The sequence below is a fragment of the Crocodylus porosus genome, unplaced genomic scaffold, assembly GCF_001723895.1.
Source record: "Crocodylus porosus isolate Cpor-Errol unplaced genomic scaffold, CroPor_comp1, whole genome shotgun sequence".
NCBI classification, from domain to species: Eukaryota; Metazoa; Chordata; order Crocodylia; family Crocodylidae; genus Crocodylus; species Crocodylus porosus.
In genome coordinates this window covers 48164571-48191395 of record NW_017728947.1, presented here as the reverse complement: position 1 = coordinate 48191395, position 26825 = coordinate 48164571, and the positions used below count along the sequence as shown (strand labels likewise).

General features: G+C 45.9%; 1 protein-coding gene across 1 annotated transcript in view; it reads right to left on the bottom strand.

Annotated features, from left to right (window-relative positions):
* Positions 1–9294: 9294 nt before the first annotated feature.
* PLEKHD1 (pleckstrin homology and coiled-coil domain containing D1) overlaps positions 9295–26825 on the bottom strand; it is a 49776-nt gene continuing 32245 nt past the window's right edge. The window contains exons 6-14 of the mRNA XM_019552301.1: positions 22531–22583; positions 18865–18959; positions 17049–17142; positions 15935–16113; positions 15009–15141; positions 13738–13882; positions 12998–13147; positions 12816–12878; positions 9295–12409 (exon numbers count right to left, since the gene is read on the bottom strand). Coding sequence (XP_019407846.1) covers positions 12249–12409; positions 12816–12878; positions 12998–13147; positions 13738–13882; positions 15009–15141; positions 15935–16113; positions 17049–17142; positions 18865–18959; positions 22531–22583 — 1073 coding nt within the window. The 3' untranslated portion in view covers positions 9295–12248. The remainder of the gene's footprint in view (positions 12410–12815; positions 12879–12997; positions 13148–13737; positions 13883–15008; positions 15142–15934; positions 16114–17048; positions 17143–18864; positions 18960–22530; positions 22584–26825) is intronic.

Sequence of the window (26825 nt, the reverse complement as noted above, 5' to 3'; positions counted from 1 at the left end):
TTTGTGCATCTAGTGTGTAACATCTTTTAAGCAGAAATATGGCCTATTAAAATGCACAAGCAGCTGTACACAGTTTTCTTCAGGCCCTTTCCCTTTATATCTTAGAGCAACGATTCTCAACTTGGGTGCCAGGGCACCCTGGGGTGCCTCAAGATCTTGTGAAGGGTGCCACAATGTGTGGGGGAGTAAGCACAGGCTTGGGCTCATCTCTGTCTGACTACTGCCCTGCCCCTCTGCAAGGAGGTACGCACTGTAATTAATAAATTCGGTTTTGAAATGGCATACTGCTCAATTCACAAAAGTTATGACAGGTGCCTTGAATCCAGTGCAGGGTGCCTTGAGTCTAAAAGAGGTTGGGAACCACTGTCATAGAAGATGTGAAGCTTTCCATGATCCACAGGAGAGAGTCTCACCCCTCACACCTAGGGAGAGGACATTCTCCTTGTGCCTGTTATATTTTCAGATACACAGCAATAAAAGCAGAGCATGGTAACGTGGTATTTACCCCAGCCTAAGGAAAACACTTAACACTGAGGCAAAGAACAAACATAAAGCTGAGGGAGAAGGAGAAACAACTCACTCTGCTGCAGCCTATGGCTGAAATACATTGGATGCTGTATAAAAATCTATGTATGCAGCTAAGGTGAGAACAAATTGAAAATAGGAGCAACTCCCACCACACCAGCCAGCCAGGAAAGAGAACCTGAAAGGCACAGCCTACTCCAGACACAGCTGTGTCCCCTGGCCTTTTCCATTAGATTAATCTTTGAAGCTGAAACATAAAATAGCACACGATTAAGAAGGGGGAAAAGCTCATTAAAAAAAAAAATCTAGCCTTTGTGGGTGCAAAAGAAGGCTTGAAAACATGACCCAAATATAAAGAATCCAAAACATTTTTAAAGCCTCTTAATTTGGTGGCTTGACTTATGATTTTTAAATACTTTGGATTGACAGCCATTTCTCTATTAGTTTGATACACAGACAACAAATTATCTTTCAGATACGTTGCTAAATATACTTCAGCACCCAGCCAAGTATTTGCCATATTATGAGTTCTTTCTTCTCTATTTATTTTTTCAAAGAAAGCTATGAAATTCTTTTAAAAAAATGCTACACTTCAAGAGCATTAATGTTACATAAATGAGTGTTCAAAAGTCAAAGCAAACAAGAACAAATTAAGTAGAATATATGCCTTATCTCTTCCTCCTTGTGCTTAAGCACTATAAGTCAAATGACTCTCAGAAGCACATAATATTTTATAAACAATGCAATACCTTACTAGCTGTATTTCTATGCCTCTATATGTATAGATGCAGTGACTTCCAGTATTCTCTACTCTGACCATGCTAGGCAAACATGCCTTGTAAAACAGGACCGGATTAACCAAAAGGTATGAGACGGCCATTAGGGTCCCATGTACTGGTTGCCATTTTCTTGTCCAGAAGCTAAGATTTCATTACAATAAAAGGGTCCCTAGCCATTACTAACAAGAAGAACATCTTTCAAATTTGACCCAAGTATGAGTATGCCTGAGTCTGTGGACAGCTTGAAGCAATACTTCTGAGATAAGTGAACTACCCCAATGTAGTGGTTTCTCAGATGCTCAGTGATGATACCAGAATCTAATCAGAGCACATAAGAAAGGAAAGGAACAATCATATCTGAGCAGGCATCTGCAGAGGGGAACCTTCCCCGGCCTATAGACCTGGGGTTGCTGTGTAAGTGAGATCTTTATACCAGCCCTCTGGAGTAGGATCCCACCAGGGCTTGAAACAGGCTGGGAAACAAAGTTGTCTGTAGAGTGCAATAAGTAAATTATGACTAGTCCTCTGATGTAACTGGTCTCCCCAGGGATTGGCATGTGCTTGCATACTCAGGGCATTATGCTGAATGATTCGCAAAGCACCACCAGCTAAATTAAAAATGGGATGAGTTTAAGGCAATTTAAACAATTCCCAGGAAAAAATATCTGAAATGATGTGTAGAATCTAATCCAGTTTTCTGTTGTGGACTGGCTCCTCCTTGATGCTTTTTTCCTCTTTGCACTGAATATCACACATCTCCCTTTAAAATAATAGAAATAACCTTTCAGACAAAGAGAATGCCTGAGGCAAAGAAAGGCAAAAAGCTAAACAAGAGGCTCTGAGACATTTGAGGCTGACCTATCATACCCTCTGGCCTTGACAATGAGTGGATTGGAACAGCAAGTGGTACTAGAGGTCAGGTGAGGTAAAACTGTATCAGTGCATCTACATGTGCACTAATACGCTTAGTTAAAGTGCACTAAATCTAGTACCTCCATTGTGAGGTACTAGGAAAATGCACATTAGCCTGTCTTAATGCACATTAACTAAAGAGCACAGTTTTTAAGTGATGCTGATTATGCATTTGCCTTTTTTAATTTACATTAAATACCATAGGTTTTTTTTAGTGATGCTTTAATGCATATTAAACTAGGCTAATGTGCATTAAAGTGCACCTGTAGACATGCCCTATGGGATCAGACAACTGGCATAGCACAAAGTGCTAGAGAACGGACACACTTATGAGCCTTGGCCAAACTGTGTAGGGAGCAAGTCAAAACTGGAATAGAAGGGAATGCTACAGGTCTGGCATAGGGCAGTGGAGGACCAGAACTCAGAAGGCAAAAGGCATCATAGATAAATGCTGAAGTGCAAAGGATGGTGTGTACAGATAATTCCTGCACTGTGTGGATTCAGCTGAAACAATCAATATGTTACACATCAATATTTCAGTTCACTGGGGAAAAAAGAAAACTGTATTTCTTAGCACAATACTGATAATTCCTTCATTTTCCACCCACACTTCCAGCTAGAAATTAAAGCTCGCTTCTCCTTTTCATTTGGAGATGTGTGTGCCAGAGTAAGTAAAAGAATAATCATGGGCTCTCAAGGAGCTGTTGAACAAGGAACTTTTCGTGCCTGACATTCACCAGTGAACATCTTTATTTTGCAGCAGCTGCCCTCATTCACTTGCAGCAAAGGCATATCCAGCAGTGAGCACAATAGGTGTGAGCTGCCATGATTCATCTATAGCCATAACAATGAAATGAGTTATCTGTTTTCACATTGGTGTGTTCACTTATGCACAAAATCATTCCTAACTTCTCAGCTGCTTTTCTCTTGAGCAAATCAGCAGTATGTTCACCAGGATGATGCCTCAAAGAAACCATGGCAAGCTCCTCATTTGTACAGACTACTGCAGACTCTAGAAAACTTAACTTTTAACCAGTAACTGGACACATGTATGAGTACTGAACGCAGTTAGCTTCTACCAGTAGACAAACGCCTACTGGTTCCTTTGCTGTTTTAGAAACCGGAGTTAAACTTCTTACAGGAAGGGAAAAATGAGCTTCTGCCAGTTTTTCTCTCTTGCAAGGCTTTGTGTTTAAAATTTGTTTCTTGGTGGCTTGTTTCATAAATCCCAGCACAGTCAAGTCCTACCTTCATTGTGTAGGGCTCATCTAAAAAGAAAAGCTGTGCCAGTCCAACGATACCACTACTGTTAAAGCAGCACAACCCCCTTCACATGGCAAGCTGCTTACACCAGGACCACTATTACTGTATGTATACGAGAACAAACTATACTGTGTAAGACAGCCACACTAAAGGCTGAATTACTTTAACCATTTAAGAACCAAAAAAGTAATCAACTGCTTACCGTGTCTATAAGTCTATAAGTTACTGATAGAAGTTGTGTGCACACAGCTGCTGACGTTGCAGTTGCTCCTACAGACTCACACAAGGGAATCACTTCCTCACAGTCAGAAGCTGTATTGGCAACACCTGCACTGAGTGGTCAGGATACAGCCCAATGTCTCCTGTGCCACTTAGCTCACTACCTTGTAGGACCTTTTCTGAAATGCATTGCGGGATATGAGAATGCCTGTCAGAGGATCCTCGGAGCTTTAGGTCCACTTCCCTCCATTCCATTTTGCTGTCCTTTCCTTTTGTGCTGCTATCACTACTGTAGCAAGGAAGTTTGGTGCCTGAGACAAGCCTGCAGCAGCAGCCTGCCCTTGCCCCGTGCACAGACCTGGGGGCCACAACGCCCCATGCTTGCCTGGGAGTGCATGCAGTGACAGAAACCGCCCTCCCCCATCCCAGCACCCCTCCAAATGAGTAGCTTGCAGCTCTGTCCTGCACCCTGCCCAGCTGGGCAGCACCTGTTGTGTCCCTTTGCTCCCGCATCCGGGGCGGTCACCCCATTCCCCCGCCCCACCCCGCGCTACACTACTGGGGCTATTTACAATTCTCTCAATTCTTTTCTTCTGTCCCATAGTTTCTTTCTTGATCTAGCTTTCAGAAATCCCTCTGCTGCCTCACAATCAGAAATGTGCAAATGAAACACACCAGCAGAGTTCTTGTGTCTCTTTTCAAGACTGGGCACTGGAATCTTCTAGGTTTGTGGAACTTCCATGAATACCACAGCAAGCCAATTGTGCAGAGAGGCAGATAATGCAGACAGTGCATGAAAATCACTAGGTGCCACAGGCATTCATTGAACAGCTCTGTACACTGGAGCAGTGCTTTTGGGCTTCTCAAATGAGCACCAAGGGGTAGCTCTGGGTCATGACTCACAGTACTACAGGCACCGATATAAGAAACTGGTACGCAGAACAGTCCCCGGGAGGTCTGGCTGGGTGATTCATAGACATCCTGAATATTCTTGGCAGCCCTTACTGGATGGTGTGTGGACGGAGGGCCCTTAGCAAATAGCCTCTTTCCCAATTGCTCTGGGTAAGTAGGTGTTGCCAAAAAACTAAACGAAAGAGTTTTAACCAGTCTGAATGACAGTCACTTCCCCCCTCTCCTTTGTAGGAACTTCCTGATGGTTTTTTGGAAGGCTGCCCAAGTTCAGAGCAACCAGGAGCCTCACTCCACACAGGTTGTAGGCCCCAGGCTGCATACTGTGGGGGGTGGAAAGGGATTCCCAACTGCTACCACTGCAGAACAATTAGAGCAATGGGACTGCAGCTGCCAGGAAGGAGCCCAGAGGCTATGTGTTAACCACTTGCAGGCTGGAAGCAGCCTGTGGGCTACCAGTTGGACAGCCCTGGTTTGAGGGATGAGCCTGTTCATGTTGTGCTCTGGACTTCTGGTCCTGACCACACTGACATGAGTCTTTCTTCTGCTACCTGGTTTCTGTTCCTTCCCTACAGCCACCCCATTTGAATGTGTACTGGCCACAATCCCTGAGGACCTACTTAGGAATCCCAGACAAGCTTCCCATGCATCCTGGCTCCCCTGAACCCTTTTCCATGAGCCCTGGTGCCTTTCTCCATGCATTATGGCAGTAAGAGAAGAAACTAGCTGGTCTGTTTTAATTTCCCTTCCTTCTGCCAGCATGGGAGCAAGACAAACCAGAAGTTCTCTCTCCTCCTTTTCCCATGCCCTGGCCTGAGTATGAGAACAATAGCCCAGGGGCAAGCTTGCTGAGGGTGCTATGCTCACTATGTTATATTTCCTCTCTGCATGCAAGAGTTGAGCAGGGTGAATGACAGAGGGAGGAGTTGAGTTTCCACTCACTGCAGTGCATAGCATAGGAAGGGTCACTTGACCTCCATAAAAGCTGAATGAGAGAAGTCCTTCCCATGCTGCCATTTGCTCACTCTTGCCTTCAGTCTATTCGGTTTGGTCATGCCTCTCTCAGATTCTTCCTCTGAGATGGCTAACAGAGTACTCAGCTGTGATAAGGGATTGTATGACATGGATGCTTGTCTATCCACTGGCAATTATTTTTGTTCCTTACTTACCTAGGCCCTTTCTAAAGGGTTGCCTAGGCTCCTGGCTCAACCCCTCACCTGCATGATAGTTCCAAGGTGCGCAGTGCCTCTGTCACTTGGCAGTGTTAGGGCTGTGGTACAGGAAATAATGCAAGCAGTTGGCACAGAATCATCTTCATGTGTGCTCCTGGGGAAGATATGGAGCTGAGTCAGTCCCAGGCCCTGGCTGAAAGCATGGAAAAAGGCCAAAGGCCCTAGTACTTCCAACTGCTTGAGAGAAAAATCAGCATGTTCCATGACAACCACACAGCTTCGGGTACTCTCACCCTGCTTGGAAGCCAAACTTTTCGGCAGAAAATGTTAAAAGAATGGCTCCTAGCCTGTGGTCCGCACACCAGTGCATGGCCCACAAAGCCAGGGTAAGTGGCTGCAGCAGAATACTGGGACCCACACTTTTCACTTCAAAGTTGGTGAGAAGTGGGGCACGATGGTCTATGAGAAACATTGATGGTGGCAGGTGATCTAAAAATGTTTGGGAATAGCTTTTAAAACGTTTTTTTAAAACCTTGGTTGATGCTATTGCTCTTTAACACTCCTTTCCCATAGCCCCTCTGAGTAACAACAGACAGTCTGAGGATCCCCAAGGGCTCTGAATTCTGCATCCACAGAACAGCTAGAATCCACAGGCTTTGACACCACCCCGAGCCTGGCTCCAACTCCAGGGGCTGGGCAAGTATAACACCGAGGCTGCAGTAGAAGTCAACTGGAAGAACTAGCGGTACTTTTCAAGCGGTTGACCTATTTTTCTACAAGCTCTGATTACCATTGTCTTGGGAGTTATAGATGATCATCCTCTGAATATAATATATAATACCCCATCATTTGCATTATCCCTTTTTAGCAGTTATTTCAGTCGCTACAGAAACGCTGTCTAGACTGGAGGGGAGTGCAGCAGCAGCATGCCTCAACCTATCCTCACATGTCAGGGCTTGAACTAGTTGTTTTGGGAAATGCTTTCTCTGCCTGCTATTGAACAGCAAGAGAAGGTGCAGGAGAGAGAACGAGTAGCAAAATTTCACAGCCTTTTGTAAGGCATTGGGGTGAGAGGATCTCTGGGATGTTAACTGATATGTTCTTGTTTCACAGCGGAGAAACTTAGCACACTCAGACAATGCCAGCCAAAGATTCACACTCACCTGATGGCAGCAAGAGCAGAAAGGAATTGTATCCTATGGTCAGATTAGTATGGATTGTGGCAGGGTTTACCTTCCTCTGCAGCGGGGGTGTGGTGTTCTTCCTGGGATCTCTAGAGGGTATTTTAATAACCTTTGCAGCAGTGCATGGTGATCCTTCTGCTTCACCTGTGGTAGACCTTGCTCTGTATTGTATCAGGGTCGACTGTGGTTTTGTTAACAAGTTAGACAATAGTTTTGCATAAGAAGGTTTGGATAGGGATGATCCTGCCTCAGGCAAGAGGTTGGACTAGATGACCTCTTGAGGTACCTTCCAGCCTTCCTTCTCTATGATTCTATGGGTTGTTGTGTGTATGGGGATTGAGGGGAGGAGACCGAATCCTTTTGTACACCTACTGACCCACAATCAAGAGTGCTTTGGCTGTCACTGAATTCTGCTTTGTTCCTACTTTGCGTTAGCTTTCCCAATGAAATCCTATAATTGGGTTTTCTTCCTACTTATAAGTAGGTGTCTTTTGCTTCTGTAGCATTTGTGGGCCAAATGAGATTGGTGGCTTTCTTGAACTGGATACTTTCATTTGACATTGGAAATATGGCATATCATCTTCAAACAATGCTGCTCTAAAACTTTACTGCCTGTGGGCTTGGGCTTTTGGATGTTGGCACCTTCCTCACGGTAGCTTTCTCATCTTCCTCACCCCCTTGCATTGCTTCCAAAAGCTTGGGTATGATAACAAACAGAGTATCAGGGAGCCTTACCTATTTAATGGGACTCAGCAAAGTAGCTGGAAACCTTGCCATCGCCAGAGAATGTTGGTTAAAATTCTGCTTAATCCATTCTGGCATGTGTTAATATGGATGCTGGCCTGCAGGTGGCTGTATCTTTCCAAGGGAGACAGCTTCAGCACAAGCTCCCTCAGGGTATCATTTATATTGGTGCTTACAAAACCAAGCATAATTTTCTAAAAGGGTTATCAACATCTTGAAATTAGTCAGGTTTACTCACGTATAGCAAAAGCATCTTTGGTTTCCCCCAGTCCCTTTGGTCTTGTTTTAACTAGATAACTCTGTTTTGTTTGAGGCTTTAAAATGGTTTTCCTCATCAGTTTGGTGCTCTGCGTACCTGGAACAAATGGGGGTAGGTTTGGGCAGAGCCCCATGCAGGTCTGAGCCCTTTGCTGTCCATTGGGCTAATATGGGAAAACAACAGAAATACCCACTGCAAGGGTCTGTCCCCATTCACTCCCTCTGACTTTTGGCATTTCCCATGCAGGTCCAGGCAGAAAGGTCACCTCCCCTTTTTACCTTCACTAACATTTACCTGTTCCTCCTTTGCCCCATGCTGGCCTTGTCACTGCACCTTTTTGCTTCCTCTAGCTATTACAGTGGTTTTCAACCTGTGGTCTGCAGATCACCGGGGGTCCACAGACTATGTTTAAGGGGTCCGCAAAAGATGACTATGATTAATCAAAAGTATGTGATGCCATGTGATTACAGTCATCAAATTCACCTCCATTCAACATTTTTTAGGGGTCTGCAAATGAAAAAAAAAGGTTGAAAGCCATTGCTTTAGTACCACAGAGCTGTCTAAACAAATTCCCTCCGTGTCTTTGTTTCCTCATGCAGTTTTGCAGTAGAAACTGTCATGTTTTTACATTTTAATGTAAAATGTTTTTATGTTTAACTGTGTAATACAGTTTAAAAATTAAACTGTATGTGCCAAATGAGGAGATAACAATAGCGCCCACTCACAGAATCATAGAAGTCGGGTTGGAAGGGACCTTATAGATCTTCAAGTCCGACCCCCTGCCAGGGCAGGAGAAAAAACTGGGCTCAAATGATCCCAGCTAGGTAGGCATCAAGCCTCCTCTTATAGACCCCCAGGGTAGGAGCCAGCACCACTTCCCTTGGAAGTTGGTTCCAGATCCTAGCCGCCCTGACTGTGAAGTAGTTCTTACGGATGTCTAATCTCACACATGCTGAGAGCAGCAGCAGCACAGCTTTAAGTGCAGAAGCTCCCTGAACAGAGTCTGAACATCCACCCACAGCCCTGGCAGGGAAACGGACAACCAGTGCAGAACACAATACCACCTGTGAAGCCCAGGACACAGCACTCAAAGACCTGCAAATGAAAAACACGTCTATGTTCTGGAACCTCAGAAACTGGAGAAATGTGACCCTGGAGTTAAAAGGGGAAATGCAATTAGCTAGTATAGAGTGGGGCCATATTTTCTGTTGGTTCAGTAGACAGTATTGAAAAACTGGGGGGGGTCGAAGAGTGGAGAATGCTGTCAAGTCTGACCAAAACAAAAATGTCTGGGGGCATCAGGGGTGAGAGAGGAGAATTTTGCAATGTGAAAAGAAAGCGGATTGTATTTCATGCCTACCTGAAACACGGCATGACCCAGAATGTTTCGCTTCATTTTGCAGTGTTCTTAAGTCATTTTGCTTATCGGGGTTTCTTTTAATACAAAAATGCCACCTCAAAACAGGAAGGTAAAAAATTGCACCTTGAAAACACCAGCACAAATGAAACGAGTTGTAGAGCAGAACCACAGGGCACAATGCAGATGCCAGGGAGAGACATCTGAGCTAGTTGAGCCAGTCCTCCTCAGCAGGCTTGAGTGGGACATGGCTGAAATGGGTCTGCCATCTCCATACAGCATAGCATTGTGCCACAGAGACAAATCTTTAATGTAAATTAACAGATTACATGTGTGGACATTGGTTCCAGGTTGCTGAAGGGTTTTTCTTTTCTTTTCTTTTTTACTTTGAGTTTAATACATGTTGATTTTAACCTTAAAATACATTTTAATCCAGGATGTAGACTTGGAAGCCAAGGTGCAGGACACATAGGAGAGAAAAGCAAGTGAAAGCAGAAGGAAGGACAAAGGTATGCATTTCTCTCACAGATGATGTGCAGTGTCTGACTGGAGCAGTCAAATAACACAGCCGCCATCACCAATTTCACAATAATGAATGAAGCCTGAGAAAATGAACAGGCTGACTTCCAAACAGGAGATGTGATAATCAGTGCTATGATGTTATAATAGGACCACACTGGAGCTCCCCCCAGAGATAATGTTACTTTATTATATAACTAATGCTGCATCATAAAGGCAGGCAAAATACAGCCGTCTCCTGAGTATAACAGCTCTCTCAAACTGAAAATGTGGAGTTTGATGGCAGATTAAAGGTGTTGGATATACAAGTCAAAAAGTGATTTTTCTAACTGCCTGGATTGCAAACTCCCTCCCCAGGACCAAGCTTAGCCAGTCTCTTCTCCCCTCAACCAATACAGATTGTATATTTGGAAGTCAACTGGTGATTTTTGTTACAAAGAGGCAGGGAAGAATAGACTGCAGCTTGCTCTTCTGGAGCTATACTGGCACTGTGGGAGCCAGAATGTGTTTGCATGAGTTGAAAACATAAAGGGACCAGAACAGTCAGAGGAAGCACTTTTACAAGGTCACTTGTATGATCATATCACTTGAAGCCTTTGGTGTCAGACATTGTCACCACCTGAATCATCCCATTGCTGGGCACCAAAAAATAAAATAGGTGTAGGCCATGTCCCCATGGCTTCCCTTCCAAGCTTCCTGCTCAGTTCATATCTGCTTAGAGGCACCAAGCCATGCTCCAGATTCACAGACCCTGCTGGAACTATTCTTGCTTTACCAGCCCCACACTCCTTGTGATAGCTTAAGCCTCAGTCTCCAGCCTCTCTCCTGATTTCTACCTATAAAGAGAACTTCACTGATAGGACAATTGATCTACTGGAAGGAGAAGGTGGCTAGGAGCACCAAGACCCTTCTTAGTTCACTTATGCCACCACTTTTGTAACCTTGAATGTTTCAGTGCCTCAGTTTCCCTTTCTATACAACAAGAATAACAATACTTCCCCACCTCATGTGTTTATGAAGTGTTGGGTAGTGTGCTTGTTGTATCCTGGATAACTAGCAGCCTTGTAGGGTTATTTATTTAAAGAAACTGCTACTGGCAATGGGGTCTCCACAAAACAATCCCTCTCTCTCCTTTAATTCACAGGGTAACCGCATGCTGGCTATCTCCTCTGGGCTAAGATGAATCCAGGCTTCCATGACAGCAGCAGCAGGGGCCAGGATGGGAAGGCAGACCCCTCCCTTCTCAACCTGGTTATTCACAAAGGTGGAAGCTACACTGCAGAGGAACTCTTATCTAACCTACGCAAGGCAAAGCCAGTAGGTGGCTGGTATGACACTGGTGATAGCGCTCTGTGAAGCGGGAAGGAGGGAGCATTCCTCAGGTTGTACATTAGTTTAACACTGTGGTAGCAGGACTTATTGCTTGGTTCTCCTCACCTCGCTGCCTCAGTCTCAGAGGACTGTAATAAGCTACTGATCACATATGAGTGAGCTGTTAGGGGCACTGGAGAGAGGGGCACACAGGTCCTGCATCTGTCCACTTAGACCAGTGTCCATGTGTAGTTCTGTCCCTGATTCTAGTCATTGGTGTCACTATACAAAGCAGGGTCAGTGGCAGTGGCCCTTCTACTCTGTACCCACCAACAGCTGAACATGAAGTTTCAAATATGTGGATACTTCAGGAGGAGGCTTTCTCTCTCATCAGCCTAAATCTTTGGGCCACATTGGCCCCCCCACAAGGCATCCCTCAAGGTTTTGTCCATTTTGTGCCACTGCCATTTGCTTAAAAATTGTTGCACCAAGAGGTTGTTCTATGCCTGACATTATTGCACATGCTTAGTGGGCTGAGCCTGCTGCAGTCTCTAGGGAATGCACTAAATAACATCCCTCTTCACAGTGCAGAGCCAGGGATGTCCCGTCCCAGCCACAGAAAAGAAGGCAGACAGCAAATCAGCTTCATCTGACCTGCTAGGTTTGCTACCTGGACATCGGGGGAATTAAAAGTGTTTCTCAAAAGTACCTACATTTGGCAGCCAAACTAGATGGTAAAGAAGGTACTGGGGACTCTCTAGGCTAAGGTCTGTTGTTCACTGTAATACTGAGTGTGGTAGTTGGGCAGACCCTGTCCTAATGAGAACAGCTGAAGTAAACTGATGGGACTTGGACTGAATGGCAGAGAAGACCAGCTGGTCTAAAGGCAGAGAGAGAGAAAGAGATCAGCAGTGCTCAGGAATGCAAAGTAAAACTAACCACCAACCACAGGGTGTTGCACGCACCCTGCCTTGCCTTTTTCCTCACAAAGGAGCAAGCTGTCCTCCTGACCCCACTACCCAGCCATTTAGCGTTTGTTGAGTTGCAGGATGTGTTGAGATCAGAAGCCCCCTCCCAATGGAAGGAGACAAGGCTTCACTTCTTGTCCCCACAGGCAGAATCTTTCTGTGACATCATGATCTGATAGAGGGTTTCCCGGAAGTGCTGGTCCTGGCTCAGCCTCTTGGCTGCTTCCTTCAGCTCCACAATGTTACCTGCTTCTGTCTGCGAGAAGACGAAGGACTGTGACTGCTTCACTGAAATGAGAGCACCACAAGCAGGTGAGAACTCACTTGTCAGCAATCCCCTAAAGCCGACCCAAGCCCAGATCAAACAAAGAATCTGTACCAAGTAACTGCAATGAAATCATTATGTCCCTGATCTATGGGACATCCAATTACAGTTGGGAGCACGTGGACCCATGCCACTGTCTGCCGACAGGGGAAAGAATGAGGGTAGGGAACGATACATATGCCTTTTGCTGCTGTCAGACTGCAAAAGTGCCCTTGAAGTAAAGTTTCCAATGGGACAGCAGTTCACATGGACTCAGCTGCAGGAGCGAATTCCCCCCAGTGCTCATGCAGAGTGCTACTGGCAATGAAGGGGTTAACACAAGTTTCCTCATACACACAATGTGAACGAATTAAGATGGAGGTTTCTTACCTTCTCTGCGGACAGAGGAGCCCCACATTTCTCTGCCTGCAGCCCCTTGTGAGGGCAACAGCGCTGCAAGGGGACAGAAAACACGAATCATTTGTGGAGGCCACTCCTCACCTATCCCACTACCCCCACCCCACATCCCAGCTTCTCAGAGTTTAAGTGGGGAGATGGAGCCCAACACCTACAGTCGTTCCATGAAGCACTGGCCCTCCGGCGGTGAAAGCGGCAGCTTTTTATTCGGCGGGTGGCAGCCCTGTGAATGTACACGGAGTTCTTCATGATCATGGGCATCTTGGCTTCCAGCTCGGCGCTCCGGATGCACTCCTCAAAGAACTCTGGGGAGAAGACAGCCCAGGGGACACACAAGGCCCTGGTCAGCCTGACCCATGTGACAGACTTGACACTGAGGGCATGATCCTGTTGAGATCAGTTTGCACTCCTGAGGGATTGGACCAAGCGCATCTGGATACTGTGCCCTTCTGTTGCACCTTTTAGATTAGGAACTCAGAGAATCTGACAAACACTAATTCATGAAGCCCCACAACGTCCTTTTGGGGGTAGCAGTAGCTTCCATTCACCACTGATCTAAGCTGGATTTGCGCTGCTGAAATGAAGGCAGCAGATCCCACTACCAATCCTACATGAGCCATCCACTCCTCCTCAACTGCTGTTCCTCTGGCGTCAACAACCTCTCTGTATCACCATCTAAATCAGGGCTGTCCAACTTCTGAGTGGCCAGAGGCTGTAGGCGCTCCAGCCACGTACCACACGAGGATGATGCATGATCCCTAGGCCACATGCTTTGTTCACTAGAAACCACCTTGCTTAGTTTGTGTTCTTTGGCCTGGGGGCATAGGGCTTGTGGCGATAGCTCCTCTTGCAGAGCATATTCACCAGTAGGAGGGGTGAAGGAATAGTGACTTACTTTTCAAATTGCTGACATCAGCTTTCATTTTCTCTTCCTTCTCCTTGTTGCGATCAACAGAATTTAAGCCTTGCTCCAAGCTCTGAAGGGCTTCTTCAGCCTCCCCTAATCTTCTCTCTAGATCCATACGTACCTTTACTTCAGCCTGGGGAAGGAGGAATGAGGAACACCAAAAAAAAACCTAGTTAAGCAACTGTCCCACTGCTGCTGACTCTCAGAAGTTGTAAGGAACCTAAGCAAATGGTTTTATAGATGGAGAAAGGGCCAGGATAAGGACAGCCAGTATAGACAAGGTAAGAAACCAAAATCCCAATAAAACAGCCCCCAAAAACTGAACACTGAGTCAATGTGAATAGGGAAGTGCTTTAAAGTGATCACAGCTCTAGGTCTGAAATGGAAGTGCATCACTTTCTCAAACTGAACCCAAACCTAAGGTTCAGAAGTGCTTGGAGGATGGTCTCTTACTCTGGTTTTCCAATTTCAGAACTGCCCCCACCTTCTGGAGTCTGTTTGGAGTCAGACGGTTGGTATACCCCAGAAAGTACTTGTGGCAGATCTACCCCAGAAAGTACTTGTGGCAGATTTACCCCAGATAGTACTTGTGGCAGATGAACAGGAAATACATGGGACTTCCTGGAGAAAAAAAAACAACAACAACAAAACTAACCCTGTCCTTTCTAACTGAATGTTCCTGAGCTGAGGTCAGGGTATAACAATTCAGATTGAGCACTTATCCAGACTGATTCTCCAGGGCCCTTGAGGTTCAGCCATCACGAAAAGATGGAGAGAGATCCCTTTTCCTCTGCCCTTTGGCTAATATCAGATGCTCTATCAAGGGTGGCATCCTGTCTTTCTGGAAGGGACAGTCTCATAGTCTAATAAATCAAAGGTTTCCAAAACTGTGCTGCCGGCTCCATTTATTGCAATATTCTTGAAGTGGAGCAGCCAAGAGCACTCCTATAATTCATATGGTACTTTTCAGAGGCAGCACAGGCTTCCTATTCTGCCCTGAACAAGGTCCTGCACAAAGTATCTGGTTGTAGAGGCAGAGCAGTCTCAGGGCATGGTCATGCCTGCTAGAATAAACCTTGCTGGTAGATCAGAAACTAAGCCTAATGATTTATGGGGCATGGTATAAGTTTCCTCCAGCCACTACTGCTTTTACCTATAGAGTGGGAGAGAGTCTAATGGTAGGGAGGACAGTGAAGGGGGGTGGAAGAGGCAGTAGATTGCAAGGTAGGGGTAGAGTCAGTGGACCACATGCACAGTACCTTGAGGTCTCTTTCTGTTTGCAGCTTCTCTGCAGTCAGCTCTGAGAGTGAATTCTGCAGTGCCTGTGACTGAGAAGAGTAAAATTCCCGCTCCTGCTCCAGGGCTTGGGACCGCTCCTCATTCTCCTTCATCCTGCCACGCAGAATGCCACATCAACATTAGGGAAGGCCTGTCCCCCACAAGCTCAACTCATAGGAAGGAAGGAAGGAACTGAATCTTGGTGGAAAGCTGCTCTTGCAAACACAGTTGGCCTCTGTTGGAGATGCACATATTTCACTTTGGGGCATTCCCTTGGCACTTCAATTCTACTTTTTAAACAGGCAAGTGCAGCACTTGAACAGGACCCCTGAGGTCTGGAGGGTTAATATTCTTTATCCATAGAACACATGCAACAGTAGCATGGGATTCCTGTTTGCTGCTAGGCCCTCATGCCTTCACCCAGCTCTGAAAGAAACAACTTTAGACATTAAAGGAGTTCAGCTAGGTCCAGTCACAACTTGACTCTGCAGACTGCAGAAAGGGAGAGACATCTGCAATATGAACATTTGACCAGTGGGAATTAGATGGCCACCAAGGTCATTTGATACTGGCAATCACAAAGCAATGCCATCCCAGGGTCACCATTTTTCATCACCCCTGACCCAAACTGAATTTGAACCAGTTGCCCAAGTAGCGCTCTACTGCCTTCAGCCAGAACCCAGGAGTGGAATCTACCAGAGATCTAGCCATGCTGTCTAGGTTGTTGGCCTGAAGAAAATGGACATTGGGTCAACATGAACGGGGAAGTGCTTATTGTGGTTCTAGGTCTGAAAATAGGTTCCAGCGGCTCTTCTTGGCATCACACTTCTTCTGCAAGGGCTAGATTAGCCCCTTCCTTCTCTGACATTCTGCAAGAGCCTTTTCCCACCATCACTCTCATCCTCACCTCCTCTCTGCTAGGAGTTTCTCCTCCAGAAGCTGATGCATCTTCTCCTCAATCTGGCGGAGGTTGCTGTGCAGACCCCAGCTGGGGTTTTGCTGCTTGCTAATGTTGGGGAGAGGCTGAAGCTTGTTTTCATTCTCTTTCAACAACTCCAGAGTTCTTTGCTTTTCCACAGAAAGCTCCTTGGGAAGGAGTAGGAACAGATCATGTTAGTTCCAGCCAGGTCTCCAGCTTCCAAATATTGCTGTTCTTTTGCTAGACACCTTTCTGCTTGCCTTTTCTCAAAAGTTTCCTTGTTGCCCTTCCTTCCTTCCTTCTGTTGTCTACCTCCTTTCCTTACCCAGCTAAACTCTGTGTTCCCCTTCTCAGCTGCAACTCTGGGGTCAATAAGCACCATAGTGCTCTCTCTTTCCGCCTGGCATAGGAAAGATCCACACTCAGAATGTTTGCCTTATGGTCAAACTGAACTCAAACCACCCAGCAGTGAGCTGAAGAGATAAAGCAAAGCAAGATGGCCCTGCTTTATGGAAAAGCCACATAGAATCACAGAGATTAAACCAATAGATTTCTTTAGTAATTACTCTAAAATCCATTAGAATGGAATACAAAACTAGATTCTTTTACCATATGTTTTGGACCACCCTGCAAAATTCAGTACAAAATTATGAGTCAGATTCTGGCTGCAGCTGACAGTGTCTGGGAAGGGGTAGAGAAAGAAGAGCTCCTCAGAAGGCATAAAACTCATGTAGTCATCCTTTTAGCCCTTTGTGGGATTGGGGTCATGAGAGGTGAAGGCAGAATGCGACAGAGCTCTGCTTTACTCCACAAATTCTCTGCCAGTGTATGATTCTTCACAGAACCATACTCAGTGGTGGCTCTGATTTATACCAGGGTTAGGGTCAAGGCAGTGGCAGCCTTCAGTGGCCCCCTGACAGCTTCCTCCCTGCCCTGAAGGGATACATCCATATATCCTGACTAAAGAATAACAGGATGGATCATTGCCATTGCAGATGGATTTCATTCTCTATTGCACTCTAAAAGCTTTCAGAATAATTTCTATGGGACACTCATCTAATTGCTGTTCTGTTCAATAGGACTTTGCCCAAAAAGCACTCACCTCCAGTGTTTTCTGCAAGGACTCTGTCAAGCTTCGCAGATCCTTCTTCTCTTCCTCCACACCCTTGAGAGACCGGGCTGTCAGCTCTAGCTCCCTAAGGTGAAACAATGGTAACATACTTTTGTGCGTTTCCAATGTCAGACATTGCACTCACAACTGGAGGCTGTAGATTTTAGGGCCATTAATATAAGACACTGTACTGCTAGTTTGTAAAGGATACCATCAAAAAGTGGAAATGCCAGGTGTATACTTTGACGGGAGAATGTTAGATATGTTATGTCTTAAATACATTAAAAATTGCTAATAATGATTAGCTCCTTCTGGCCCTTTAAATGAGTGCGGGGGTGGAGTGGGGTAGGGAAATCAGTCTGTTTGCTGTTGGGGACATAACCACAGTTACCAGCTAGAATTTGCTGAAAAATCTCTGGTGGAACAGTTTGTCAAAAATGCATTTTTGTCAAAATAATTTTCAAAATCACATCGATTTTGCCAAAATTCAATTTCAGAGTAAAAAAACAACAGTAACAAAGCTGAAACATCCCATGGTGACAGAATAGAAACAAAACAGATTTCTCCTTCCTAAGACACTTTCAATTATTTTTTTCAAATTTTTTTTACTTTTCATTACATTATATAGTACGGAGCTCCCCAAACGGTGCCTGACAGGCTGCATGCAACCCATGAGAGGTTAACTTGCAGCCCCTGGGCTCCCATTCAGCTGCTATTGCCTACAGCAGCAGCCAGGCTCTCCAGGTTCCTCTTCCCTCCTCCAGCTTTCTACTCCTTCCCCAACAGCCCACGGCACCTGTATAGTGCACCTGTATAGTGCTGTGCAGTCAAAGAAGAGTACCCATGCAGTGTAGGGCCTGCAGCGTATGCTGATGCAGCCCATGTGGTGTGTGGCCTACAGCTGCTTAGTTGGATGGCCCCAGTACAGCATATAGAATACTGCACTGCTCTACCGGTGACCACACAACATTTTTTCAGCCTGTGGCTAAGGTGTAGCTGAATCAAGAAGGCGGGTCTTGTTTCTCAGCAGCTGTTTTGGGGTCACCACAGGAACTTTATAAACACTCTATGGCTCAATTGACAACTCTCCTGTAGAAAATAAGACGATCCTCCATCAGTCCCTGAACGCAGCATGTGAAATAGGAGGCTACCATGTGGAACCTCAGATCAGAAGTACTACTGGATGCTTGGACAAGCCAGAGATAGCCTCCTCTCACCTCCAGCTGAAGTGGAGAATCCCCGTTGCAATGACAGTGGTTCTCTTTGGGTTTGCTTAAGCAAACTCCCCTTGGTCCTGTCAGCTTTTGTGGACATTAAACAACCCATGGCCAGTTTTGCAAAAATAAAAACAGGCCCTGGTGTCCTTCATCACTCTTTTGGTAACTTGGTAAAAAGGTCCCCTTTCCACTGCTGTGATATGCCACTTCTCTTCCCAGTCTGACACCTGGACATTGCCTTGCTGATAAAATTGACACTTTTAGGAACCAAACCAATCCAGAGCATCACTCTACCAAGAGATGTAGTCTACATGTGCCAGAAACAAACATGCTCTCACATGCCAGGACTGTAAATACTTGAAAGGGAAAAGATGGCCCTACTCAAGAGTATATGCTTACACCTGTGGCCATCCGCATGGCACTGATGGACACTGTGTGATCCTCATGCTGCCATTCTACTTATACTCTTCTAAATCAAGCAGGTGAGGGCCAGAACGGAAGTGCAACTGAGGCTGCTTGCCCTCCCCCGGCAGAGGGGGCCAGCCCTCTCACTCCTCTGCCTGGTTTTCTCCCTGGCTGGACCTCATTACCGTTTAATCTGGTCTTGCTCCAACCGTAGCTCCTGTACCACTTCTTCAAACTGCTGCTTTTCTGCCTCCAGCACCTGGTTAAGACGCTCCAACTCCTGACAGGCAAGAGGAAGATATAAGTGCACTGCTTAACATTTAGTAACCTGCATCATGTTTTATTTGAACTGCTCTTGGAGAAACATGACCTCCTTTACTTAGACTTCTCCTTAGCCCTTATGGAGGCTAATAACATACCCAAAGCAGCAACAGCACGAAATACACAGTTAGGCATTTGCACTGTTTATCTAGCCAAAGGGTGTTTAGCCATCACTGCTGTCTGTGCTCAATGATAAACAATATGTCACTTCTCTTCCCAATCTGGATGAAGCAATGACACCTGGTCAAAATGGCTGTGTTTTATCCCACCTGTGTTCCTTTTATACAGGGGCATGTGACTATACCATACAGAAAAAGACTTCTTTGCATTTCAACTTAAGACTGTACTGGACCTAACCAAAAGATGGTGCTCCCACAGCAGCCTCATGAATATCCTTCAATCTTGCTTGAACCAGACAACATATTCCATTATGAATCTGTATCTATACAGCAGATGTATGATTCAAACATGTATGCTTTCTGAAACTTGGCTGCAAAGCTCTGCAGACCCTTAGAACATCAGACAGGTAAACTCATGCAGATCATATGTACATTCGTTCTTTACTAATGGACACCTAGAAACTCCCCTTGGTCCTGTCAGCTCTTTAAACATTACACAACCCATGGCTAGCTTTGCAAAAAGAGAGACAGACCCCAGTGTCCTTCATCACGCTTTTAGTAACATGGTAAAAAGGTCCCCCTTTTCCACTGTTATGAGATGTGTAGCAGACCTACTAACCAGCCTCTCCAAAATAAGCCAAAGGCAACAATAGGAGCATTGTAAAAGGAGCATTATACATCTACCGTAATTAAAATGGGATCAGAGGAGGAGAAAGTTGAGGCACTGTGGGTTAGGATACATGGAGGTCGAGGGGAAAGGGACTTGGTGGTGGGGGTCTGCTACAGACCACCCCACCAAGAGGAAAAGCCAGATATGGAATTCTTGAGGCAGCTCTGAGAGGCCGTACAGTCTAGGGACGTGGCTGTCATGGGGGACCTAAACTACCCTGATATCTGCTGGGAGGAGCAGTCAGCCAAATCCAACTGTTCACATAGGTTCTTAACCTGCATGCAGGACCTTCACCTGATGCAGGACAGTATCCAGTTCCACTAGAGGGAATGCCTTACTGGACTTGGTGTTGGCTACGGGAGACAACCTGGAAGAGGAGCTGCAGATTTGTGGTCACCTTGGGGACAGTGACCACCAATCAATCAAATTCACCATACAGTATAGGGTGGGTAAGATAACTAGCAGGGTGGAAGTGCTTGACTTTACAAATTTATTAGAGGGACGCAGCAAGGGATTGGAGATGCTCTGTTCACCAGGGCGCCTCTTGGGGTAACAAGGAACAATGGTCACAAACTGACAGAGAGCAGATTTAAGCTAGATATCAAAGAAAACCTCTTCATGGTAAGGGTGGCCAAATTTGGAATGGGCTTCCAAGGGTGGTGGTGCTCTCCCCTACCTTTTTAGAGAAGGCTGGATAGGCATCTGGCTGAGGTCATCTGACCCCAGCACTCTTTCCTGCCTAGGTCAGACTCAATGATCTGTTGAGGTCCCTTCCAACCCTAGCATCTATGAATCTATGAAGAGATTGGCCCTAGAGGACAAAGAATTGGGCCATCCACTTTTGAAGGTGCTAGAGGGAGTAGAAGTTCCCTGACCCACCCCCACTGTCAGGACCCTAACTGGCAGCTCAGCCTGGACTAGCTGTCCAGTTGGCCAAACCTGCCAAAGATTGTGATTGACAACCCCACCCTGGCTGATGAACCAGCTGGCCACTGTTGGGGCCTCCGGGTTGGCTGCTGGGGAAATCAGTCTCTCTATTTAAGTCCACCTGTAGCTGCAGACTATTCAGCAGTTCTACCCTGGATCTTGTGCTCTGTGTTTTGTTCTGGCTTCTGATGCTGCTCGGCTTCACTTCTGGACTCTGGGGGTGTTGACAGACATGCAGGTCCCCACTCTAACTCATGGCACTTCACATGAAGGACTATGAGTTAGAGAGATTCCCCCCCACCCCCACCCCCAACCCAACAGGTAGTTGGCTATTGGGAGTAGAAAATTGAGCTCCACTTTGGACCTGATCCAATAGAGAAGACTGCCTCTCTCTCCTAGCCCCCTTCCCCTGCAGGTCCAGTACTGTCTGCAGGAAGGGAGGGGGAGGGAGCTGCAGGTTGGGGTTTGCCAGACCTGAGTTGGAGGGGGCTGGCGAGGGGCTGCAAAGTGAGGGGTGGGGGCTCCAATCTACCCACCCCTACTCCAGTTCAGGCCAGGCAAACCCCAGCCCACAACTCCCTCCCCCTCCCTTGCTTCCTGCAGACAGCAGCAGGGGTCGGACTGAGCTGCATCAGCCCAGGCCCAATCATGTTGACAGACCGACCCTAGAGAACAGAAGTTCCCTAAGATGCTCTACTTCAGAGTACCTTCATTTGATTCCCTCGATTAAACTAGAGTTAACTTGTCATGCGATCAGCCACTTCTAAAGCACTCTGCAGCCACATATGTGTCACAGCATGGCTGTAAAGTGCTTTCAGGCAGGTGGTCACACAACACTTGTCAGCTTTGGTAACTTGGTCCCCAAAGCAGCCTCTACCTCTGGAATTCCCCCTCAGATTTGGTAGTTTGGACTGTAGCTCCTGTACCCCCTGTGTGGCTCTGGGTCATAGTATCATAGTACTTAGGGTCAGAAAGGACCTAAACAAATCATCAGGTCAGCCAGCTTCTGCCTTCAGCTTTCCCCTAGTAGCCAGCCTATTAGGACAAGATGCCTGCACAACCTGGTCCCTACACCTGTCTCAAGGAGGTATCAGCAGGTGGGAGGAGAGCCTAGCCTATTGTGCAAGAGTCTTGTTGTACTGCAATCAGGGCAAGCAGATGCTCAAGATGCGTGCAATTTGGATGAGTGTTTTACATATCCGAATTTTTGGGTAGTTATTTGAACTGAACCCAAACCTTTGGAGCTTCTCTCCTAACTACCTGTCTCCCTCCATTGATAACTTCAAGGAGTGTGGGTACTGCAGCTCAAGACTAAGGGGTGCTGGCAAGTCTAAGGCAGGGCTGGGGAGAGAAAGATGCCTAACAAATCTTACCAGAACACCTCTATATTCTCCTATATAACAGCTGAAACACCAGCAGATGTTCCAGCTCTGCTGACTGCACCCCAGTCCTGACCTACAGCCACTCCTACTCCAGGCTGCATGTCAAAGGGGTGTCAGAATTCCCTGGCACAGTTACTTTCAACCTGAAGCCATTGTTCCTTAAATGTGACTGGCTTCCTAGCATCATGGAAGGGGGGGCCTAGTGGTATAAGGAGAGATACATCAATAAAGATGGGCAGACCCTAGTGTTGGCCCCCATCTCTCTGATACGGCCATCATTTCAAGGAAGATTTAGAGACTGGTGATTAACTGACTATTCCCTGGCTTACCTCAACCTCCTCAAATGAACCAATTTTCCCAAATTCTAGTTTCTTTGCTCTGCAAGGTGAAGGGAGGGGGCCCATTTGATTGGTTTTTGGAACGAGCACCCACCTCTTTCTGTTCCCTTTGCAAACACAGCTCCTCTGTCTCTTCCATCAACTTATCTGCAAATAAATACAAACACACAGGCCAAATGCAAGAAAAAAAGAAAAACAATCTCTATTCAGTGTGGTATTTCTGAGCCAGGGCACAGATTGCATGAAGTTTGAAAATGAAGATTCCTTTAATGTATTATATATATCTGCCTGGGAGTATACCAAGGTCAGAGTAACATAATGGGATTTTCTTTTAACATTTTTCTGCCAAATACTTCATGAACGAACACTAGTGATACTTTGCACTCCTGTTGCTGTCCCCTCCCATGGTTTGTACAGCTTGCTAACAAAGAAATCCTCATCTGGGGCAGAAACATATCATTACCTCTGCTTTGCAGATGGGGAAGTGGGGGCACCAGAAGGCTAAGTGACCTGCCCAAGACTAAACACAGAGAGTGGCAGCACCAGACCTCAGATGTCCTGATTCCCTGTCACCCCAACTAGCAGGCCACATCCGCTCCTTACACTAGCAATAGACATTAGGGTCATGACTTTAAACCACCTGCTTTTACTGCTGGCTGCCCCTTGCCTCATCTTGCCTTCGTCAGCTCACTGCTGTGCTAACCCCATCCCTTTTTTCACCCAAACCTTTTCTTCCCTAATTAACTGTTGTCTCATACATGCTGAATGCCCACTGCTTGTTGCTGCTATGGTTGCAACTAGCTGTCCAGGTGGGTGATAATAATTGTGCCTTAATGCACTGTCATCCTTATGGGGTGATGTGCTCTCTCTGTTGGCTTAGCCAGCCTGAAGAAACAGTGCTTTCCAATCCTCTTGGTGTGATGCCACAAGTAAGATTGGTTTCTTTTGTCTTAAAAAGCTTAAAGCCTCAGAGGAATTCATGTGAGAAATCGGATCACCTAGCCATCTTTCCTAACTGGGAGGTCTCCACCCAAAAGTTCTTATTCTGAAAAGCTCCTATTTAACTTGTTACAAAGTCTATCCCAAGGGCTACTACATATGCTGGAATTAACACTTAGAGCATCAGTGGATAAAGCATTGGATTGGAACTCAGGAGACCTGGGTTCAAATCCCAACTCTGTCAATGGCCCGATGCATGATCTTGGTCAAGTCACTTCTCTCAGTGCTTCTGTTTCTCCATCTGTAAAAGAGGAATAATGATATTGACCTCCTGTCAAAAACCTGCTTATGAAAAGTGTTGTACTAGAGCCAGGCATTATTATACACACTGGGGTCCCGATCACTCCAGGAATACAAATAATATTACTATAGTCTTTCTGAGAAGCTCTGCTCCACTTCCTTCCCTTTGCCTTCCCCTCCAGAAAGCAATAACCCCTTAGTGCTAGAAGTTGCACCCAAAGCTGTCTTCCCATTCCATGCAAAAGTGGTGACTACACCCTGCCAGATGGTGCTGTTGGCTATGTGTCCATTCTTCTCTGTCCTTCAAATCCTGCCCCTTCTTGGGGCACTGCCTGACTTCTGGATACAACCCTCCAAACTCTGTTGCATCCCATCCTGAAGGAGAAGGCTGGACACCAAAGGTGAGTCCTGAAGATGAGAGATGAGGATAGCAAATTTTGCAGCATTTGCTTCTCCTCATAGCTCTGATCTGATCTCTTTGTGGCCAGAAACTTTCCACAATGTCAAAACTTTCCATAGTGATAAGACACAGATCACAAAACATGAGGTTAATAAGAAAAGTGTCTCAGCAGTACAAAGTAACAGCTGTCAAAGAGAAGTGACCAGGTGTGACAATATTTGAACAACCTTGCCATGGACCGAGAGCCCATGATATAGTTGCTAGTTAATAGGGAAGGTGTCTCCTCCCTTATGCCTGGCTGCATTCTGGGAACAGACTGTACATTCTTATTCTGCTCTGATGGTTGCAGAGGGGATGTTTGGGCACTAGTGGGGGAAACCTGGAAGAAGAATGGATGTTTTCTTTAAGATCATATCACACTGACCTAAGGAGAATACAGATCTACCACATTCTGATAGTCTCCCTTCCCCACAAATCTTTACTGGCTTTCTAAAAAATCTGATAATGCTATTATATTACATGAGATGGGCTAGGGGAATAAATTGAAAAAGAATGACATGGGGATTTAGAAATATCCTACAGAAGGGTCTAACATCTCTATCAATTACACAAAAAGATAGCAGTAAAAGATACCCACAAAAATCTTCCTTTTCCCATATTTCCTGGTCCCATCCCTGCCACAATTTTCCAATTTATGTCTAATGTAATCCTAGGCATTAAAGCAATAACACAAACAGGGATATTATGGGACCTTGAGACTTGTCCTTTAGAGTCTTGACATAAGTGACATTAGGCCTGAGGCTTATTAAGCCCTTGACATGAGTAAATAACCTATATAGTTACGAAAATCCTGAGCCAAACACCATAGGCATGTGTGCAAAATGGATATTTGGGAAGTGAAGGAGATAATAACTGGAAAAAATAAACCACAGTTGATTGTAAATTATAACAATGTGAAGTAAATAGGGCTGTGCAAAACTCCGGTCCCCGATTCAATTTGGCAGAGATTTGGCCTGATTTGGTGGCCGAATTTCTGAATCCAAATCAAATCAGAAGACCCTTTAATCTCTCAGAATCAAATTGGAACCCTCCAAATCAACATAGAGAGATTCAGAATGATTTGGCGATTCAGACACAGACACAGCTTTAAATGTTGTTTCTACATACCTCAAGGTAGCAGGCAGCTTGTGAATGCTGCAATGCTGGGGTGCATGGTGTGTCCCACAGAAGTGCGAGGGGCTCCCCAGCATGCTCAGCAGCAGATCTGGAAGTGGACCAGTCCACTTCCGGTCCACTGGGGAGCATGTGGGACATCCCCCCAAGCGACTGGTACCTCCTGGGTCTGGGGGGGGATGGGTACCTGGGGTTCCCCCATGGCTGATCACTGAGTCCGGGGGGGGGGCCACCAGTGTGATCCCCAGCAGACCCAAAAGTGGCCTGGAAGTACTTTCGGTCCACTTCCAGGTTCACTGCCAAGCACGCGGCGGGGGGGAGGGGGAGGGACATACTCCCGTGGGATGGTTCGTCTGTCCCAGCATCACAGAGTTCACGAGCCCCACTGCTACCTCAAGGAACGTAGAAAAAACATTTAAAGCTGTGTCTATGGCCAAAACTAATTGAATCATTGTCCCCGATTCAGGCCAAATCCAAATCTAATAGGGCCAAATTCACACATCCCTATAAGCAAACAGATAATTCACTTATGAAAAAGCAGAAACCCCCAAGAAAGTGGGGTTCAGAAGGTTAAATAAGGAAAAGACCCAATCCCAAGTTCAAATGTATATAATATGAAGTAGCTATAATGCTCTGTAAATGATGTTTCCTGGTCATAGTGCCACCAAGAAAGGAAAATCAGAATGATAGCCATTTACTATCTCACCTGCTTTGGCTTTCCAGCAAAAGACTAAGTGAGAAACATGAATACTGGTCATTTTGCATCTCCTTCATTAGATCTCAGATGTGCTCTTTTATTTGGACTTGTGAATAATCTGTGTTATATTAACCTCTCTCACTTTTGTGAGTCTTGGGGGTCCTCAATCAGTAATGATATCTATGTTAGCTGCCAAGAGACAAAGCTTATTAAACAAACCTGGATACTAAATAACTGATTAATATTAATAGCTACATCCCACCAAGTCAGTTCTGGGTAATTCTATGAAAGCTGCAAAATAGACCTGTGTGAGTAGGCAGCTATTCGATCCGGCTTCAGATCCGGCCACTTCAGATGTCATGGATCCGATCCAGAGCTCCGGACCAGGTTCCTGCTTCGATCTGGTGGCTTCGGAGCCACCTTGGAGATTCGGACATAGGGTATAATGGGGAGTCAGTGAAATATCTATAACTGTGTTGTTTTTGTCTGATTTGGATGAAACTTGCAGGGGTGGTAGCCTCTGCTGAGAGCATGAAGCTTGCCAACTTTCAAGAAGATTGGTGCAGGGGTTCAGGGAGGGGAACTGCACCCCAAATTCTTGAAAGCAAAACTCATGTCACGTCTCTGTGTTATGCCACAGGGGGTTGTGCAACTGACTGTGTCTGTCTTGGGGCAGTTGATTGTCTTGATTATTTTCTCTCCTTAGTCTGTGATTTTGTAGGTGTTAATCCATGCTCGTTAACTCATTATGTAGTAGCTAGGTACTGTGTATTGAGCTGGTCTCTGAGTGAATCATGATTAATTGGTAACTGGTAAGAGTAGCTTAGCAGCCAGACCTGCAGTAGTAGTTCTCCCCTCCACCTCGCCCTCCCCTCGCCCC